The sequence below is a fragment of the Odontesthes bonariensis genome, chromosome 6 (genome assembly GCF_027942865.1).
Source record: "Odontesthes bonariensis isolate fOdoBon6 chromosome 6, fOdoBon6.hap1, whole genome shotgun sequence".
Lineage (NCBI taxonomy): Eukaryota > Metazoa > Chordata > Actinopteri > Atheriniformes > Atherinopsidae > Odontesthes > Odontesthes bonariensis.
Genome location: NC_134511.1, coordinates 29,749,302 through 29,770,009, shown reverse-complemented (window position 1 = coordinate 29,770,009; position 20,708 = coordinate 29,749,302). Strand labels below are relative to the sequence as shown.

Genomic DNA, 20,708 nt, shown 5'->3' with positions numbered 1-20,708 from the left:
TACAACTGGTGTAATGAGATGAGGAAAGAATAAAGGTATAAGACAATTGTAGAAAACACCTGAGAAGGGGAGGCTTTTGAAAAATAATTTGAAAATGTTTAACATCATTTGATAATCTGGTCCACAGCATAACTATGCTTTATATTATAGTCTGAACATATTATCTTTGTCTTTCTTTGTATCTTCTTGAGATTTTCTAATGACATTTTTATGATGAAAATGCTGATTTTGGAATCATTTTCCAACGTTTATTTTGATGCTGCACAGCACAAAGATTTCTGCTTGCATTTCTGGCACTGTCATGTCCATTATGATGCATAATCACGGCAATGGGAAAGATGTTTGCATCTGTGAGTAGATACCCAAGTTTTCCAAAGCCCAAGTAATGCCTGGAATACGATCTCAAATCCAGTGGAGCTGAAGAGGAGACGTTTTGGATTAAACATGAACTAACTATCTATAGCAGATGAACAGTATCTGAAAGTGATAAATCCAGCAAAGACCTGATACAGGACCTGAGAGATACATCTGGACCTTCAGTTGATCCATCTACTGTTGGCCCAAGCCTCATCAGAAATGGTCTCCATGTCAAGAAGCCATTCTTAGGGAAGGGAAACAGGGTGAAAAGGCTGAGGTATGCCAAATGACACAAGAAGTGGACTGAAAATTAGTGGCAACAGGTCTTATGGAGGGATAAATCCTCCCCAGAGCCTGGACCTCAACATCATTGAAGCAGTGTGGGATCATCTTGACAGAGAACGGAACAAAAGGCAGCCGACTATCAAAGAAGAGCTTTGGGATGTCCTTAAAGCATCCTGGAGAACTTTTCCTGAAGACTACTTATAGAAATGACAAGAAAGCTTGTCTAAGGTGGTTCAGGCTGTGTTGGAGAATGAAGGTGCTCAGACCACATACTGACTTTCAAACTTGTTAGAATTGTACAAACAATTTCTGTTTCGTTTTTTTTTACAATATAAAGAGATCTGAGCTGTAAAATAATTTAAATGTGTTGAAAATAGTTGATATAATCATTTGTTTATGGATATCACAAGTGTAGAGTGTATTGATGTAGTTTTCACGGTTACCAATAATGTCGCTTAGTATCTTATTTATCTTTTGGACACATTTGAAGTACCCCATGTTGTCCAAAGGGGGCGCTGGTGTGAAAGACTGGCTACAAACTACCTTCAGTCACTTGTAGAAGAAGATAAAGAAGCCAGACAGAAGCTTTGTATTTTTTTATTTATCTAGTAGCTCTTGTGTTTTTGTTATATTTTTATCAACAGAAGCCTACTCTGCTGCTGAATATGCCGAATAGCAGCTGGCATATTTACTTCGTTTGATGTGGACTCACGCCGTGGGAAATGTTGAACGTGGAGTCGTTGCAAGTGGCTGAGGAGGAGGTGGTTGAATCCAGCTCCAACAAACTCGGAGACATTTACACTTTTGTGGCTAAAGGCAGTTTTCCTCCAACGATGAATCCTTTACGAAAAAAGAATCTCAAAAGATATGCCCAGAAATTTATAATTGACGGTAAGCCTGCGTTCAAAACCTCTACTTAGTAGTGTAAAAGTAAAGAGGATGTTCCAGTAACACTGTGTTTGTACCACAAACTTCCATTCCCAAAACCTGACAGTTAGTACCCTTCTTACTTGTCGACCTCTGTGTACCCTGAGGGAGGGTTTAAACGTAATGAAGTTTAAGCAAGTCCAAAGTTATGTTCAGTCAAGCAGACACGACATCAGAAAATTCCTACAGTTTTGAAGGCAGCAGTGTGTAGTAGTTTTTTTTTATTTTTATTAAACTTTATTAGTAATTCAACAAAATAACAGTTTACAAATGTGAGCATAACGCCAAAAAGAAGATAGCCAGGGGGAGCATAGGAATAACAATAATAATAATAAGAAGATGACCTTCATGATGCACTTACAAAAAGAAAGCTAATGAACACAAAAGCCCTATTCGGACGGGACTAGTTCAATGGGGGGACGTATGGTAATGTTGGTTAACCAGACGACGCCAGGGAGAAGAAATGACCAATTCGGACGGGACAAGAAATCCCTGTAATATTCATCTAACATGGGAGGAGTTTTCTTGAATATAAAGCATTCTGCTCCAAAATTATTGTATACAAACGCAGAAGACTTTTTTGTTTGTTTACCTGAATGATAAGTATTACTAAAACGTATTGTACAGTATAACAGAACAGAAGATTTATTCATTTTTGACCTTAATATAAAGTACTGTTCACCAAAAGTTTTGCTCAGCGTACTTATTTTACCTGAATGTAAAGTATAGTTTAAAAAAAGGATTGCACAACGAAACTTAAGTGTCATTTTCTATTTTACACCTAATTGTTTCTCTCTTTAAAAGGATGTGACGATATATTCCGTACTTATTACCGAAGGTCGCATTCGCACGGGATTAGTATTACCTATGGTAGATACTCCGGACCGTTTCACAGGAGGTAGAATTCTCGGCAAAGTTTACCGACATAAGGCTGATTCTTAAGGCGGTAGCATGGTTGCCGCGTCTGTCACGGCGGTGTCGCACCGTGACGTCAAAATGACGTTTCAGGCCTGGCGCTTCCCTTGAAAAGACGGCGCAGCGTGCTGTCGTGCACCAGTCGATTTTTGTAACTTGGCGGCGCCGAGCACAACGAACCGGATGGACCGATGTGAGACCAGGCTCAGTGAGGAGGTGCGTTTGTACAGGCAGCTGTACGAAACTCCAGTGAAACAGCACAGGGACCAAGTAAACTCCCCAAACTGGTGCACAGAGATTGGCAGAACTTTGGGGAAAGAGGGAGAGTTCTGTAAGAATGTGTGGAAGAAGCTACGGGACAGATACGTGAAGGCAAAGAAGAGGGCAGAGACTCTGTTGATGCCGGGGGCTTCAAACCTTCACCTCTTTTAACTGAATTAAAAAATTAAAATGATCCGAAAACTGCAGCAGTATCATTAATTACAGTATTCCTGCTCTTGACAGCGGCATTGTTTTCTTCTCCACTTTCGTGGTTGTAGAGTAGAGGTAACCTTCACGTAGCAGCGCCACCTCTGTGACGGAGAAAATTGCAACTACTGGCGCGCAACGACTTGCGCCCTATATAGGGTCCTATGGCGGGCACGAACTCGTGACGTCATCAACACCGCTCGCGCGAGCAGACGCGGCAACCATGCTAGAGCCTTTACTCGGCGCAACCTCGCTCTTACTAGCTGGTCGCAAATGGCGCAAACGGTCACGTGACCCAAAATTCCACCACGCCCCCCGTCGCAAGCTAGAAAATCCTCGCGCGGCGCAAGGGCGCGCACACAACTTTTTTTCTGACTTCGCGCGCGCTCAACCGGAAACAGCTGACCAAGAAAAAGAAAAAATGAACACTGCAGAGACCGTGGTGACCGAGAGGGTGCGCCTCTACAAACATCTGTACGACACGTCTATGAAGTTACACTGGGACAACGTTTGACAAAGTTCGTCTTGTTGCAAAGGACGAACATTCCACCTTCTCTTCTGTTTTTGCCGCAGCCGCTTAGCTCTGAGATACATATACAGTTCTACACCCAGAGTAAATTCATTCCGCATCAGATGTGCCAGCCTCTGCTGACGTGACACCACAGGTGGCATTGTGTATGCTTTCTTCGTATGCTTTTCAGCTTGTTTCCTCAACAGTGACGCCCGCTGGTCTAGAGAGAACTGCAAATGTGACGCATACTCGGCGCAAACTGCGCTTATGAGCTGAAGGAACTGTGAAGGGGCTGGCGCTTTCGATGACGTCATTAATGGTTCTCGAGCCAGAACAGTTGCGCGTTTGCGCCGAGTAAGAATCAGGCTATACTCCGCTATCTTTACTGACATGGCGCGTTCGGACGGGACTAGATTTCCTGGTTATTATTACTTTACCCCAGGTCCCCCCATTAAACTAGTCCCGTCCGAATAGGGCTAAAGACATATGTGCCAAGGAATTTCTTGTAAAAAAAAATTTAAAAAAAAAAAAAAAAATTAGGAGTTATGACAACAGTTCGTCCATAATCCCAAGTTGGGAACAGGCCCATATAGTTGTTTTTGCTTTTTTATTAGTTAAAGGTCTAATTGTAAGCAGGTATTGCTTTAATTCAACCAAAAAGACAGAAAAATTTGGTTTTCTTTTCAAAAATGTGTGTTTGTGTATGTGAAATTTAGCTTTAAAAATTAGTAAATTAATAAAGAAAATCTTTGGATTCATTTTAGCACTTTGTTGATAGCCAAATAGGACATGTTCCCAGAACAACTGAAAGCTTGCAAATATTTTTAAATCAATATAAAAATGTTGCCAGAACTCTTTAGAATGAGGACATAACCAGAACAAATGAGTGATGGACTCGGGGCAAAGATCACTGAAGGTACAGTTCACATTAATGTTTGAGTTGAATTTCTTCAGGTAGTCTTTAGCAGGGTAGATCCTGTGAATGAGTTTATAGAACACTTCTTTTACCTTGTTGGTGAGAATAAAATGATTTGGGAGCAACCAGGTAGATTTCCAAGATATATCAGTCCGAAAACGATTCCAAAATGGAATGACAGCAGGAGTAGAAGTCGTCTCCTTCTGAAACAAGGATCTGATTGATTTGTTGTTGTTACGAAGAAGAGGGTTAAAACATATTTTACCAACAGGAGAATGTAGAGGAGTAAGAGTTGGAGAATGAAGATAACTGAGTCTTGTCCTCTGTTTGAATAACATGCAAATCTTTGTAGAAATAGCCCTGAAAACTTTTGCGTATTCTCCATAAGAAATGGGAAAATTAAATTTAGATAGGAAATCCTCATAGCTCAGTAACATTCCAGTACTGTTAAACAGTTGATCTACCAGAATGTTATGATTAAACCAGGTATCCAAAAACAAAGTTTTCTTCTCAAATAAAATGTCCTTATTATTCCATATGATGTATCGATGAGGAGAGAAATTGTGCTTGTAGATGAGTAACCATGATAAAAAGGCCTGACGGTGAAAATTAGAGAGTTTGATTGGAAGCTTCTGTATATCAAAGTTACAAACCAAAAAGAAATTCAAACCGCCGAATTTAGAAAAAATATGGAAAGGTATAATGTTCCAAATTGAGGCTGGAGATTTAAAAAATTGACGAATCCAATTTATCTTAAAGGTGTTATTCAAAATGGAGAATGATAAACAGTTCAGTCCTCCATTTTCATATGAGTTCATTAGAGTAGATTTCTTAACTCTTTCGGTGCCATTGACGTCAATTTAAAAAAAAACGTCAATTTAAAAAAAAAACGTTCACTGCCAAAGACGTCTATAGACGTCAATTGCGTTTTTAACGGAGCGGGCTGGGGGACAATCTAGCGGAGTTCGTCACTAAATCTTAGGCTTGTAAACACTAAACAGAGAATATACTGGCAAAATTACCCGCTAGGTGGCAGCAGTGCCACTATGCACAAAAAAAAAGAGAGCTCGTTTTCTCAATTTTTTGGGTCAAACAGCTGTTTTTGGTGAAACCAACCTATGTTCTACTGTCTATTACTAAAAGACTGAAAATGGTAGAAACAAACTTTTTTTTCCTGATCAAATGGAAAATCAGTCAAAATACTGAAAAACACTTGGCAGTATGGGTGGCTCTGAACTGAAAATGGCTGGCAGCCAATGAGTTAATATAGTGAGTCTTATTTTTCCAGACAAAATTAAAGAATAACTTGTCAATTTCTTTCTCAGCTTTATTGTCAACTTCTAACGCCTGCGCAGCATAAGTAAGCCTTGGAAATGCCTTCGGCCTTAGTAAGCAGAATACGACCACGCAGTGAAAGATCTCTTACTAACCACTGATTGAGTCTTTTTCTAGTCTTTAAAATAAGAGGGTCAAAGTTCAGAGAGCTTCTTCTTTTCTGATCCTTTGTGATGGTTATACCTAGATAGACGACCTCATCTTTAACTGGTATGCTCTCAATTGAGGTTTTGGAACAGTCCTTAACAGCCATTATTTCACATTTCTTAAGGTTAAGATAAAGACCAGAAGCTTTAGAGAAAATGCTAATTTCATTGATGGCTAAGGGGATTTGATTCTCGTCCTTTAAAAATAAGGTAGTGTCATCTGCCAGTTGTGTTAATGTAATCACTTTATCAGTAACCGAGATCCCTTTTAAAGGACCAGTTTTAATATGATCGGCCAGAAGCTGAACTACTAAGAGGAATATATAGGGGGAGACAGGACACCCCTGTCTGATTCCTCTACAGATGTTAAATCTAGGAGAAGAGCCATTTTTTAGTTTGATGGAACTGTTATTGTTTTGGTATAAGGTTTTGATTATGGAAGTAAAACTTTTCCCAAATCCAAATTTATTCAGACTTTGAAAAATAAAATTGTGTTCTACTGTATCAAATGCCTTATAGAAATCTAAGAATAAAATAAAACCATTATCGTGAACAAAATCAGGGTAATCTAAAATGTCCAAAATGAGTCGTATATTATTTGTGATGTGCCTATTTTTCATAAAACCAGATTGAGTTTCATCAATAATTGAATGTAGAACAGATTTTAATCTTTTAGCAACAATTAAAGCAAATATTTTGTAATCGGTATTAAGAAGACATATGGGACGCCAATTATCAAGCAGTAGAAGATCTTTTTTAGGTTTTGGTATCAACGTGGTAAGACCCTGGGTGAGGGTTGTTGAGAGGAAGCCTTTTTCTATGCTTTCTGTGAAAACCTTCAGAAGAAAAGGGGCAAGGTCTGATGAGAAACGTTTATAAAAATCAGCACTTAGACCATCAATCCCGGGGGATTTGTTCAGTTTGAGGTGCGAGACAGCATCTAGAATTTCCTGTAAGGAAATTGGCTCATCGCAGCGTTTCTGTTCAACATTAGAGATTGGTTTAGCTGTTAGATTGGTCAACAAGGCATCAGCTGAAACTTGGCAGAAGCTGGAACGATACAGAGTTTCGTAAAAGGAACTACAATATTTAGCTATGACATCAGGGTCATCTGTAACAGAGTTGTTGACCTTAAGTTTGGTAATAGAGTTATTGACAGAATTATATTTTTTTAGGTTAAAAAAGTAATGAATATTTTGTTCTCACTCTTCTAGCCACTTTCTTCTTGATCTAACAAAAGCACCTTTACTTTTGTTAATGTAAAAATTATCTAATTTGATTTGTAACTCAGATAACTCTTGTTGTTCTAAATTGTTTAATTGAGAGGGGTTTAAATGAGAAAGCTCTAGAATCCTAGATATAATCTTGGTTTCCTCAGCTCTATTAACTTTGGCTCTATCACTGTTAAATTTTCGCAGAAATTTACTAGATTCAAATTTAAAAAGTTCCCAGTTAAGACCATAAAGATTTTCAATTTGAGCTTTATACCAAAAAAATGTAATAACTTTTTTTAACTTTGTAGAGACCTCTTCGTAATTTAGCAATAAATTGTTCAATTTCCAGTATGAAGTAGAGCCAAGAGAGTGTCTACTGTCTGAAAATGAAATAATTAGTTCGATTCCTTTATGGTCTGTAAGGGGGGTAGGCAAAGTATTAACAGTAACAGCTTCCTGGTTTACTGAATCTGAGACAAGCCAAAAGTCTATTCTAGATTGTCGAGATGAAGAGTGTGTAGTAGTCATCTCAGCACGTTCCCTTCTTCTTCTTCTTTTTGAGTTTATTGGCGGTTGGCAACTCAACGTTTAGGTGCATTACCTCCACCTGCTGAACTGGGGTATGGATGCAAGAGCCCTAGCTGATATCCTGATACTTAACAAAGAAAAAATAAACATAAAATATAGCTGCAAGCAGCGATGTGGGGGTCCTAGCAGTATGGCTCAATAAGCAAGGCTTGGGCTGCTCAGGAATGCGTCGTGAGTCCATGCACCAAGTTTGGCATCGATACATCAATGCATCGCAGAGATACGGCCAAATGTCCCGTTTGCGCATCGGCGTAGAGTTTGATTGGCTGCCGCGGTTAAACGGAAGTGAAATAAAAAAATCCACATGATATCTTATCTGCGGCTTGGTCTGAAGATTCTATGTGCCAAGTCCCGTGGAGATTGGACAATCTCAGTGGCCTGAAATGCTTTTTGAAGGTTTTCGATTAAATTCAAAATGGCGGAAAACTCAAGATGGCGCAGATGACGTCATGATGTGCGTTGACCCTGTCTGCATCTAGAGATTCCGACGGTACCTCATTTGTGACATTTGGACCGAGGGGTCCAAAGATATGAGCAAAAATGCATTTTTGCTACATATAGCGCCACCTATAGGCAAAACGTCACCAAACTTCGTTGGCCTCTTACTGTCCAAGTCATGAATCTGTGTTATAAGTTTGACGTCATTACATCAAATGGTTACCAAGATATGGCCTCACTTCCGGTTTGGCGGCGTCAACCTCGAGTTTGATTGGCTTTTATGGAATATCGGAAGCCTAATTAAAAGTTCCACCCAATAACTTTTGTGCGGCTTGGTCTTAAGAGTCTATGTGCCAAGTTTCGTGAAAATTGGACAATTTCTGTGGCCTGAAATGCTTTTTTAAGCTTTTCATAAAATTCAAAATGGCGGAAAATCTAGGCATACGCAAATTGACGTCATAGGGTGCGTTGGACTCGTCATGATCCAAGGCTTCCAACGATGCCTCATTTGTGAAATTTGGACCAAGTAATCCAAAGTTATTAGGCTGAATGCACTTTCAACTTTGACGTGTTGGTGGCGCTAGAGAGTAGGCTCTTGGGGCATGAAAATTCTTGACTTTGGCTTTGGCACTTGGCTGATTACGTGTGCCAAATTTCACAACTTTCTCGCATTGCGTTCATGGGGCTGCCACAGACTTCAATTGCAGCGGAAACGGATGAATAATAATAATAATAAGAAGAAGAAAAGCTACTAACTCAATGGGTTCCTGCAGCTTCGCTGCTAGGACCCCCAAATAAAAATAAAAGGAAAAAGGAAATTAAGAAGATGTCACTAGACCCTGTGGATGAGTCCTGTATCCCTCAGAAATCTAAACACATAGTTAAAACAGATGTGGCCAGAACTTAACTTTAATATATCCTTCACGTTCAGTGTCAGCTTGGCCTTTCTCAGCTGCCTTTTTAGCGTTTCTCTTTCTGAGTGATACCTAGGACAGTAACAGATCACATGCTCTACTGATTCTATGCTGTCACAAAAGTCACATTCCCATCTGTGTGTTTTTTCAGTATTGCCATGGTGTTGTGAAGCCTAGTGTGGCCAAATCTCATCCTTGACACAACATCCTCCTCTCCCTTACTCCTGTTTGATGACCTGCATTGTTCTATTTTGCCTTGGATGTCATGTAGGTGTAGCAGTCACAGTGCCGTGTGGATTAAGAGTTTTTCAAACTTTGACAAAACCAACATTCCTGTGGGGGATGTTTACGTATGTGGATAAAAAACAGATCTCCATTTTCTTTCCACAAAGGAAAATGAGACAGAAACTGCCTAATTTACAACAACCTTCGGCCCTTTGAAAGTTTTTCGTGGAGTGGAACTCCAAACGAACTCCGAACTCCAGACGCTTGCCATAAAATTGGGATAAACTAAAATGAACAAAGGATCTTTCTGTTGGAAAAGTGGGAGACCTCAATATGTTATCTTCACCATAAATCGAAGTTGACACTTTAACACCCTTTCCCACCAGAGAACCGACCAGATGGCTACACACGAACTGAGACTCTACTTCACTAAAGCCGCTTTCGGACAGACCGTTCTAAGAAAGTAGTTATCAGAACTACCCTCCTCGAATTTCGTTCTGATAACTATCCTTCCCCAGCGGAACTGTTTCAGTCTGCATTCGCACATGAGTCGGGACCTGATAGGGACTGATGCGCCGCGCGCAGCCGTCTACTTCAGTGACGTGTTAGCCGTTAGCCCTTTAGCGCTACATTCAAACACAAAACAAAACGGTAAAAGTAAGGAGAGTAGAAAAAACACCACCAAGAAGCTAATATGGAGAGCGGGGAGGCCACTGTGTTTATGGTCTGCATGATGGTGATATTAATCATGGACAATCACATCAGGCGTCTAATATCGAGGCTGGAAAAGCTCACAGAGAGAGTCAGGAGACGATACTTTTTTATTTCATGAAGGAAGAAAGGAGAGCAGAGCGCTGCAGACAAAGGAGACCAGTGTAAGTTTAACTTATTAAACACCCGCCGGTTGTGTCTGTGTCAATGAGGAAACATTTCAGCCGTGATAGAATTACATGGGGCGTAGCTACCGACCACCACACACCTCTGTTAGATTCGTTCTATAGAACCATGAAAAGACCCGACCTCGGAGAAGGAGCTAAATAGTTATAGGAACTAAGGGAGAAAGCCCCGAGTTCCTGTATGTCCGAACACGGGAGAAAACGGCCCCGCGGATTAAAAGGTTATTAGAACTGCCAAAGGTTCCTACAGTCCGAAAGCGGCTTAAGACTCACTTTTAGTCACGTTCTTTCAGGTTTCCAGCTAGATCACAAGACGCATATAGAGACAATTTGTACGATTCTGGCTTAAATATCGACTGAGAAATAATCTTGTTGGGAAAAGACAAACTCGCCGATGGAACAACATTGCCCCCTAGTGGTCTATATTGTTGAATAGCTGAACACAAGGACTCAGTAAGATGGACAAGATATATGCAACAATTTAACTTTTAACGATGTCCCTTCAGTATCTATTTGGTATTTGTTTGGTATCCCCATTGTTAACACAGAAAATCAACATTGTGTGGTTCGCTATCCATATGTCACGACTTTATAGATACTCATCTGAATTTTGAGACTAATCGTCTGTATCATTTTGTGTTATTTGATGTCTTTATATTGCAAGTCTATGTTATATCTTTAACCTGCATATCTTAACAAGATGTGGTGTTTTCAGAATCACCAAAACAAATGTTCTATGAGACAGAGTAATGGAGAAATAAGAGTTTCTTTGTTTCAGCCCGAAATCCCCACATAAAAGGCTGAGTAGATCATCTTACACAGACACCCAGGCAGACGTTCACCACAGTTCAGGCATATCATTGGCTGAAAGAGTAGTGTAAGCTTGCGTCATGCCCCGCCTCCGAGAGTCAAACCACGGAACCCGCGAAACCAGACTCAGATTAGATCAGAAGAAAGAAGAAAGAGGACAGAGAAGAAGGAGATTTGAGCACACAGAGAGCAGAGCAGAGAATGGATGAGATCACAGTTGCTCAGGGAGCAGATTAGATGTGATTTTCAGTTGTTCAGTTTCTCAGATCTGGAGAGATTTGAAGAGAGCGGAAAGGTGAGAGGATGAGCCGTACAGAATACGACAAAAGGGAGGAAGGAGATGGCAGAAAGACCCAAGGAAGAAAGACTCGAAGAAAGAAACAGAATGAAGTCTGAAGGTGCACGTTTTTCTTGTTTTTGTTCGTCCATCGTCATCCATGTCCTTTTTCACGTCGCACGCTCTAACCTCCGCCGTTACACGCCATCATCACCTTTTCCTACCAAGAAGCCAACTCCAAGCAACCTTTTATTAATCTTCTGTGAACTTAAGTTCACTTCATCAGAGAAGCAACGGACCAACTCTGACACTCGGAGGATTTGATCATCTAACCACAGCCCTCGGCACCATCGTTCCCGTTTCCCAGTGAAAGAAGCAACTGAGAAGTCCGCTAAAGTCAGCCACCACAACCAGGAAGGCCCATAGAGCGGAAGAGAAATCCCCTCGAACCCCCGTGGCCGCTGCCGTGTTCCGAGCTGACTAAGCAGAACTTCAGCACAGTAAGACCGACCCGTTTTCACCTTAAAGTGGGTTTGATGGATGTCTCGAGGCTTTCACAGAATGATAAATTAATCCGAAATGTCAGTATTTAGCGTCAAATAGTCAGCCAACCTGAACTAATTGAATACATCCCCTATCTCTCCATTCCCCATATTTTATTTTCCATTCACTAAGTGTTTTATATAATCACCATATTCAATGCATCTCCTGTTTGTTTTAAAGGTTCATGTTTTGGTCATATCATTTTAATAAATAGCTCATATATCTATATATATGTTATAATCACAGATTGTGTCGTATGCTTTCTTTACGTAATGTCTGTCCAACCAAACGAGAACTTTCACGAAAGTAGCGAGAAATGAGACTGATTATTAATTGATTATTAAATTGATTATTAATTTAACATACCAGGATCGTAAGATTTTAACAGTTTTCCTCCCTGACTGTAACTTAAAACAAGTTAAAATAAAGGAAGGTGGTGCCCTAAATTCGAGGTTTAAGGTTTATTTGAGACAGTGAGAACGTCTTATAAATCCTTATATTTGATGCATATATAAATGCCCAATAACGCTACATAGGTGTCTCCCTGTATCTCCACTGTCCCATAGGGATTGCCATTGCTCTCTTATTTAATGTTTTACTATGCTTTTAATTTCAGTCTTGCTGTAGTCTACCTCCAGATCTACACTGCTGTTACCAGCTTCCGTCTTGGCACAGCCATCAGCAAGCTCGTTGCCTGCTACACCTATGTGAGCAGGCACCCATACAAATGACAGTTTGGTACCAGCTTTTAGCAGCACATTAGAGACTCGCGCTATGTTCCACACAACGTCTTGTCTGGAATTTGATTGCCATGACTTGATACTGATCAGCGCTGAGCTGGAGTCTGAAGCAATAACTGCCTTCTCAGGCCTATTCTCCTCCACCCACTGTAATGCAAGCCACACGGCTATTAGCTCAGCTGTGTAGACAGCTAGGTCATCAGTAATTCTCTTTCCCATTTCTACTCTGAGTTCAGGGATGACATATGCTACTCCAACTCTCTTGTCAGTCTGCTTGGAGGCATCTGTAAATATTTTCACGTCTTCACGATACTTCTCATTTATGTACCCCTGTACCATGTATTTATCCAGTTCATTGTTCTGTTTTTCCTCTAGCAGCAGCAGATCAGTAGGCACCCCTTCCATAACCCATGGCGGAGTAGGGGAAATGAACACAGTTGGGATTATTTTCAGGTCGTGAATATCCATGCCTTGTACTCGGCCACTAATTGTCCACCCATAGCTTCTAATTTGTGGATTCAGCCTTTCTTGGCATGACTGTAAAACACTCTGGCACATGTGGTCAGCTCTATGGCCTTTCAGATTTGCCCAGAACACTGCTGCTAGCTGATCCCTTCCAAGGTGAAGGGGCATGTCCTCCATTTCGACTTGAATGGCCGCCACTGGCGTGATTTTCATAGCCCCACAGCACAGCCTCAACGCTTGGCTCTGGACCACGTCTTGTTTCTTCAGCAATGTTTTGGCCCTTTTGAGCCATAAACAAAGCTCCCATAATCAAAGACTGACCTTATTAGGCCTGTATATATAGTTCTTAGAGCATGTCTGCTTGCTCCCACTCTGTTCCACGTAGGCACCGCATCACATTCAGGACTTTTTTGCACCTATCAACCATACTTTGAATATGCAGCTTCCATGTCAGCTTTTGATCCAGCCATATTCCCAAATATTTAAAAGAGTCAACCCTTTCAATCTCTAGACCAGATATTGTGAGTTTTAGATTCTCTGTGACCTTCTTTTTAGAAAAGACCATTGTTTTGGTTTTTTGTACTGATATTCTGAAGCCCCATCTAATGGCCCAATTATCCACTGCAGTTACTGCTTGTTGAATTTTCTTGCCCACAAACTCAACATTTCTCCCTCTCTTCCAGAGAGCACCATCATCAGCATATAGGGCAACCTCCCCTTGGTTCTCAACTCCACTAAAAATCCCATTAATCATAATGGCGAACAACATTGGGCTGACTATGCTTCCTTGTGGGATACCATTTTCTGTTGCGTATCTCTGGCTTGTCACTCCGTTTATCTTCACCTTAATGGTTCTGCCCATCAAGAACTCCCTGATCCAGCTGAACGCCCTTCCTTTAAAACCCATGTTATGTAGCTTTATCAGTAGACCCTCCTTCCACATCATGTCGTAGGCTTTCTCGATATCAAAGAAAACTGCTACAACAGCCTCTCTATTTGCCTGCGCTCTCCTTATTGCGTCTTCCAAGACCACCAGTGGGTCCATTGTGCCTCTGCCCCTTCTGAATCCACTCTGATAACTTTGTATCAATCTCCTTGACTCAATTATATAGCTCATTCTGTCATTTATCATTTTCTCCATCGTCTTTCCCATCTGAGAAGTTAGAGCTATCGGCCTGTAGTTACCTGGGACTTGCGGGTCTTTACCAGGCTTCTTGATAGGAATTATAATGGATTCCTTCCACGCTTTTGGAATAATTCCCTCTACCCAAATCTTATTATAGAGAACCAATAAAACTTATTTTCCCATATCAGTCAGGTTCTCCAACATGGCATAGTATACTCCATCCCCCCCAGGAGAGGATTTGCCTAATTTCCTGAGAGCATTATTCAGTTCAGAGATTGTGAACAGTGCATTCACTTCCCATCCAGTCACTTCTGCATTACCATTTGCCCTTACACAGTCCTGCTCATATTTCTCAACTGTCTCAGCTCTTGCTGTCCTTTCCTGTTGGGAGAGGTTGTCAGAGCTGTGAACTTTGATTAGCGTCTTTGCTATAATCTCTGCTTTCCCAAGGTTACTTGTGATTACAGCATCCCCATCCAGCAGTCCAGGATATCCATATGGCTTCCCATTCCCTTTCATCCTCTTAACCATACTCCGTACTTTCCCCACTGGGGTGTCTCTACCTATAGAATCACAGTACCTTCTCCAGCATTCTCTCTTGGCATGCATAATGGTTCTCCTCACCATTGCCTGAGCCTTCTTAAATATAAACAGGTTCTGGAAGTTATGGGTTCTCTTTAATACTCTAAATGCCTTATTACGGTTTTTAACTACCATTCTACACTCATTATTCCACCAAGGAACCATCCTGCCTAGGCTCACAGGTTTAGTTTTAGGAATTGCTGCTGTCGCTGCGCAAACTATGCCAGCACTTGTAGACATGTAGACAAAACTCTTCAATATCTCCATTCGTGTCTACAGAGGACAATCGGGAATCACTGATCTCTCTGAACTTATCCCAATCAGCTTTTCCTAGTATCCATCTCTCATTGTGAAGTTTTTGCTCCACTGAAACATCCATTCCTATTTCTATTTTTATTGGGAAGTGATCACTGCCCACCACATTGCTTTTCAATACCTCCCATCCACACTTGTCTGCTAGTGTTGTTGTGGCCAGCGTTATGTCAATAGCAGACTCTGTCCCTCTAGCCATGTCCATTCTGGTACCTGAGCCATCATTTAGACATACCAGCTCTTCCTCATCCATGAATTCTAAGATTACATCCCCATTACCATCATTCTTATCTCCCCATAATGAGCTGTGCGCATTGAAATCACCACAACATATCACTTTCCCTTTTGTGCCCTCCCAAATTTCTTCCAACTGGTTCATTTGCAGCTGCTGACATGGATTGTAAAAATTAATCATTTCAATACTTTCATTCCCTGGCCAGACTTCTACCACTAAATATTCCAACTGCTTCCCTCTTTTGACCTCTCTATACTGAATACCCGACTGTACAAATGTTATGATACCCCCACCCCTGCCACTATCTCTATCCCTCCTAACTGATGAGTATCCTTTAATGCAGAAGTCAAGTTTAGGGATCAACCATGTTTCTTGTAAGCAAATAACACTGGGTTTAACTCTGAGGTTGTCAACATATTTCTTAAATTCTTGTCCATTCCTAATCAAGCTCCTTGCATTCCATTGCAGTATGACAAAACCCATTAACCAGAACCACCTTCATTCTTGAGATTGAGGGATGCTGTCAGTCAGATTCAGAGCGTCTCTGACTACTTCCCACTGCATATCATGAATATTCAGATATTTACTAGCGCCCTTAAAGGATAAGACCGGTTTTTTGACATTGGGCCCTTGATTTCACATTATAGCATGATGTTCTACTCACCCCTGCTTGTTGTTTGTCATTTGGAGCTGTTCCGAAGATATTCGCGAGGCGTCTGGCTGCTCTCTTGAGATATTCGGCCATGAAACGGTTTCCTATGGGCAAGCTCATACAGGCACAAACTATGCTGTTTATAATTTATTAATTACTCTACACTAGCACTGATAACGTGGAGGTGCGTCGCTTACTTAAAAAAATCCGGGTTATTGTAATTTTGATTTTTTTGTCGTAAAGTGGGTGTTACTGACGTCATCGTCGTGCTACTGCCACAGGCAGCCCACAGACCTGCTGCCTATTTATTCATTCGGCTAAAATTCAAAATTAGTAACCCGGATTTTTTTAAGTAAGCGACGCACCTCCACGTTATCAGTGCTGGTGTAGAGTAATTAATAAATTATAAACAGCATAGTTTGTACCTGTATAAGCTTGCCCATAGGAAACCGTTTCATGGCCGAATATCTCAAGAGAGCAGCCGGACGCCTCGCGAATATCTTCGGAACAGCTCCAAATGACCAACAACAAGCAGGGGTGAGTAGAACATCATGTTATAATGTGAAATCAAGGGCCCAATGTCAAAAAACCGGTCTTATCCTTTAAGGATGTACTGGATTTTCTTTGTATGTTTGTCAGTTTGCGCAGTGCAGTTGACTACAAATGCCATAAACAAAACAAAGTCATTCTTTGACACAATAAGCGTTTCTTCTTTGATGGCTTCACATTTCGTGCACTGCTCGCTTGGCTTAACTCTTTGCACTGGTTCTGTTTCAACCCTTCGCACTGGTTCTGTTTCCACCCTTTTGACAGTTTTTGCCGCTTCTGCGTATGTAATGCCACGGGTAACTTTAATTCTCTGCACTTCCTGCACCCTCTTGCTCACTACGCACCCTCTGTATGCTGAGCTGTGTTCGCCCCCACAGTTACAACACTTTAGCTTTGCATCCTCAGTACACTGGCCATATTCGTGCTCTCCACTACATTTGCTACACCTTTGTTTCCCCTTACAAACCGCCGCTACATGCCCAAACCGTTGGCATTTAAAGCACCTGAGGGGAGGTGGAATATAAAGCCTCACTTCGTAGCTTATAAATCCAATAAACACCCTTTTGGGAAGTAAGGGTTCATCAAATGTTAGCAAAACTGATAAGACTGTCAGTAAGAACGCCATCTCGCTTTGATTTCAGCCTCCTTGCTTCTTTTACCTTGGCATTTTTAATACTCGACTTAATGACATCCACTGATTCTGTTAACGGGATGCCTGAGATTACTCCTCTCTCCTGCTTTTTGTCATATGCCATCGAACACTGAATTTTATGACCATTTAACTTAATCACCTTGACTGCGCGTTTTTGTTGCTCTTCATTCTTGCACATTATTATTAGCCTACTTCTTATTTTCTTTGCACTCACCTCCCCAAACTCTTTTTGTAGCGTGACGGTAAGCAGCGACGGACTCCATTCATCAAAATTAGTTCCCTCCTTTAGCAGCTTCACAAAGACTTTGTACTCCGCTCCATTTCTGTTGTCTACTCTGGCTTTCTTTTCTCCATCGCCACCATTATACACTTTCCCATTTTTCCGTTTACTACCCCTTCCTGAAGAAGATTCTGTACTCCATGGACCATCCAAACTTATCAAACTATCAGTTTCAAACCTCCCGCTATCATCCATCCCTTCCTCTTCCTCACTGCCTGATACATCACTTCCTACCTCCTGACCATTCCCAGCCCAGCTGCCACCAACCGCTCGTACGTCACCACGTCCTCCACTCCTCTCAGCCATTCTCCCTCAAGCTCAGCACGTTCCCTTCATTCATATCTTTATTTATGCTGCACTTTTTCGAGAAAATTGCTACTCATAATGCTTTATACATCAGAAAACAAAAAACAAAAGCAAGGAATAAAAACTTTGTTAAAGAAATTTTGAAGAAGGACCAAAATGCAATTTACAGTAAATAACAGCAATAAAACAATACAAAAACTGTTAAAAAAACAAACAATATAAGTATAAAAGAGACACAAATAGTCATAGTAGTTTCTATAGCAGAGGAGCCTGAAAATGAAAAGCTCTGTCTCTACCTGGAAATTCTGGGAACCAAGAGTAAGCCTGCTGCTGCAGAGCAAAGAGTTCTTGTGAGGTAGTATGTAATCATTAGATCTTTAATATGAGATGGAGCAAAGCTTTTGGTAGCTTTATATGTGGTCAGGAGGAGCATAAATTGTATTCTAAATTTCACAGGCAGTCAATGTGAAGAGGCAAAAATTGGGGGAAGTGTGACCTCAGGATCTTATTTGTCCATCCTTCTAAATGTGTTCATATGTGTTCAAGAGGGCAAGCTGTACTATGTGGGACCAAAGAAAGACGAGAAGAGGGAGGTGGTGATTGAGGCCGAGAGGAAGAGGGAGATTTTTCTCGACTGCCACTTCAACGACATCGGCCATCACCTGGGCCAAAAGAAGACTGTCCACAGGATCCAGAGCAAGTACTACTGGCTGGGGATCATCAAGGATGTGGTGGACTGGGTACAAACATCTTCATTTGTCTGCTGTTGTGTTAATGTCACTGTGATATGCCGTAATAACGGCACTGCCTGACATTTGTGACCGTTTCAGATTAAAGTGTGTGAGACGTGTCAGCACACAGAGAGGAGTAAAAACCTGGCAAGGACGGTTCGGCCCATCAAAGTGGACGCGCCATGGGATATCGTCGGGATTGACTTTATAGGTTTTTACCCCAGCTCATTTCTTCATGGGATTTAGGATCATTTATGCATGCTGAATTGTTTCTGTACGTCTGATGGATGTTTTCTCCTCTCTTCATCAGGACCTTTCCCTGAAACTCGGCAAGGCAACAATTGCGTCACACTTATTATTGATTACTTTAGTAAATGGCCAGAGGCTTTTCCAGTGCAAAAGACAGACGCTCTCTCGGTTGCAAGATGTATTTCTAAATGCATATACAGGTAAAAAGAGCCCGAAATATGTATTCAAGTTGGTTTTGGTCATTTTCCTTATCTCAGCCTGAAATATAACTCTCCTCCATTAGGTTTGGTGCCCCTAAAATGATCGTGTGCACGCAGGATTCTGACTTCTGCAAAGAGGTGAGCAGCAAATACCTTCAGTGATCCGAGACTACAGATCAGGTGTGAATGCTGTGACGACGGTGTGCTTGTTTTAGGTGACAAAGCTGCTGTGTGAGAGATGGAGCATGGTGCAGAGGGTCTCTCCTCTGGATCAGCCGCAGCTGAACCCGCTCCACGACTGCACGAGCCCGCTGCTGAAGAAGGCCGTGGCGCAGATGGTAACGGAGAAGCAGGTGGAATGGGACGACTTTCTGGACCCTGTGCTGTTTATGTTCCGCACCTCCACCAACCCCACGACCAAATTCACCCCTTACTCGCTCATGTTTAACAGGAGGGTCAACTTAACGAACCAGGTAGTCCCGCACAAGACGCCTCTCTGTTAGTCTTTGTTTTGTTTTATTTCCTGAAAGTAATTCCCTTTCATTTAGACTTCACCAAACCTGCTGAATGATGACGACTCAGAGCAGGACTTGTACTCCACAAAGGAGAAGGCTTCTGCACATATGGCCGTTATGCAGGAGCAACAGAACTCTGTTAAAGAGCTGGTAATTCACTTGATCTTATTTTCCATGGACTCCCATCTTTACTTAGTTTAAAGGTTATTTCCCTCTTAAAGCATCAGTTTGGCACATACATCATAAAACAATACTTAAACATTACTGAAAATATTTCATAAAACACCAGGCTTCAGTAGATTCAGCTCTCCACTGCAGTCACACATTTTAAATCCTAAATTCAGTTGTATTTTATTTTCGGTCACTTGGGGGCGGCAGAACAATCTGAAATCACTAAGAGATACAGTTTGTTGACTCAAGGTGTTTCAGCAGCTTATTTTCCCACTAGCTTCAGCTAAGATGTTTTATTTGATATAAATATAACAAGAGTTTTAAAAATAAACAACAGCAAGAAAGTTAAAGCAGAAATGTCGATTTATTTCACAGCTATACATAAATATATTTTTCATTTTATTCAACGTGTACATTCTTTCAGTCCTACATACAGAAGCTGCCATTTACACATGCAGTCAGATGTTGCATCTGTTCTTCATGGGTTAAAGTATCCAGATAAAGAGCTGTCACTAGAATTGGCTGGGAGTTTTGTGGCGGCAAACAGATGAAAAAGTTCACATTTAAAGGCTTAATTGTTCTTTTGATACGTCTCTGTCTTGTATGTGTTGTGCTTCCAGGTGATAGCCAATATGAACTCGGCCTACAAGCAGGAGAAGAAGAAAAACGCTAAGCGCAGGACGCTCGGCATGCCCCCAGTTGAGTTTAAAATGATAGATCCCCTGTTTGCTGCGGGAGACTCGCCATCGCCTAAAAAAGTGAAAGAGAGCCTGTATTTGTCTTTTCCTGTTGAGACAGTGCTGGACACAGAGCAGAGCAGCTCAGAGGACGTAAAGGCTGAGTTGATGTATCACTGAAGGGTGAGAGGACACACTTCCTGACGCCTTGGACAGAATGTTGATATGCAAACGTTGGCAAAACGAGTGTGTAATGATCATGCAATCTGCTAACACTCACATCACCTGAAGGAGTTATGGGTTGTAGATGATTCTCTCACACATCAGAATCACCGGGCTTTAAAAACTGCAGGAAGCTTTGGCCCATGTACGTTGTTGAGCTTTCTTCTTCCTGTTTCCCATGAAAATCATCTCATTAAGTTATTGTTCTCACTTTGATATATTATAAAACTTTATTTTAAATTCTGGTTATGTTTTCCTTTTTATTTTAAATCATAAATA

The 20,708-nt window shown here is 41.2% G+C and overlaps 1 protein-coding gene across 1 annotated transcript; it reads left to right on the top strand.

The window, feature by feature from the left end:
* Positions 1 to 1,199: 1,199 nt before the first annotated feature.
* LOC142382951 (gypsy retrotransposon integrase-like protein 1) lies at positions 1,200 to 20,669 on the top strand. The gene is made up of 8 exons (XM_075469075.1): positions 1,200 to 1,533; positions 18,211 to 18,404; positions 18,495 to 18,606; positions 18,706 to 18,844; positions 18,928 to 18,982; positions 19,060 to 19,317; positions 19,393 to 19,509; positions 20,151 to 20,669. Exons 1-8 carry the CDS (start codon positions 1,365 to 1,367, stop codon positions 20,385 to 20,387), a joined length of 1,281 nt encoding a protein of 426 aa, XP_075325190.1. The 5' UTR covers positions 1,200 to 1,364; the 3' UTR covers positions 20,388 to 20,669.
* Positions 20,670 to 20,708: the final 39 nt, after the last annotated feature.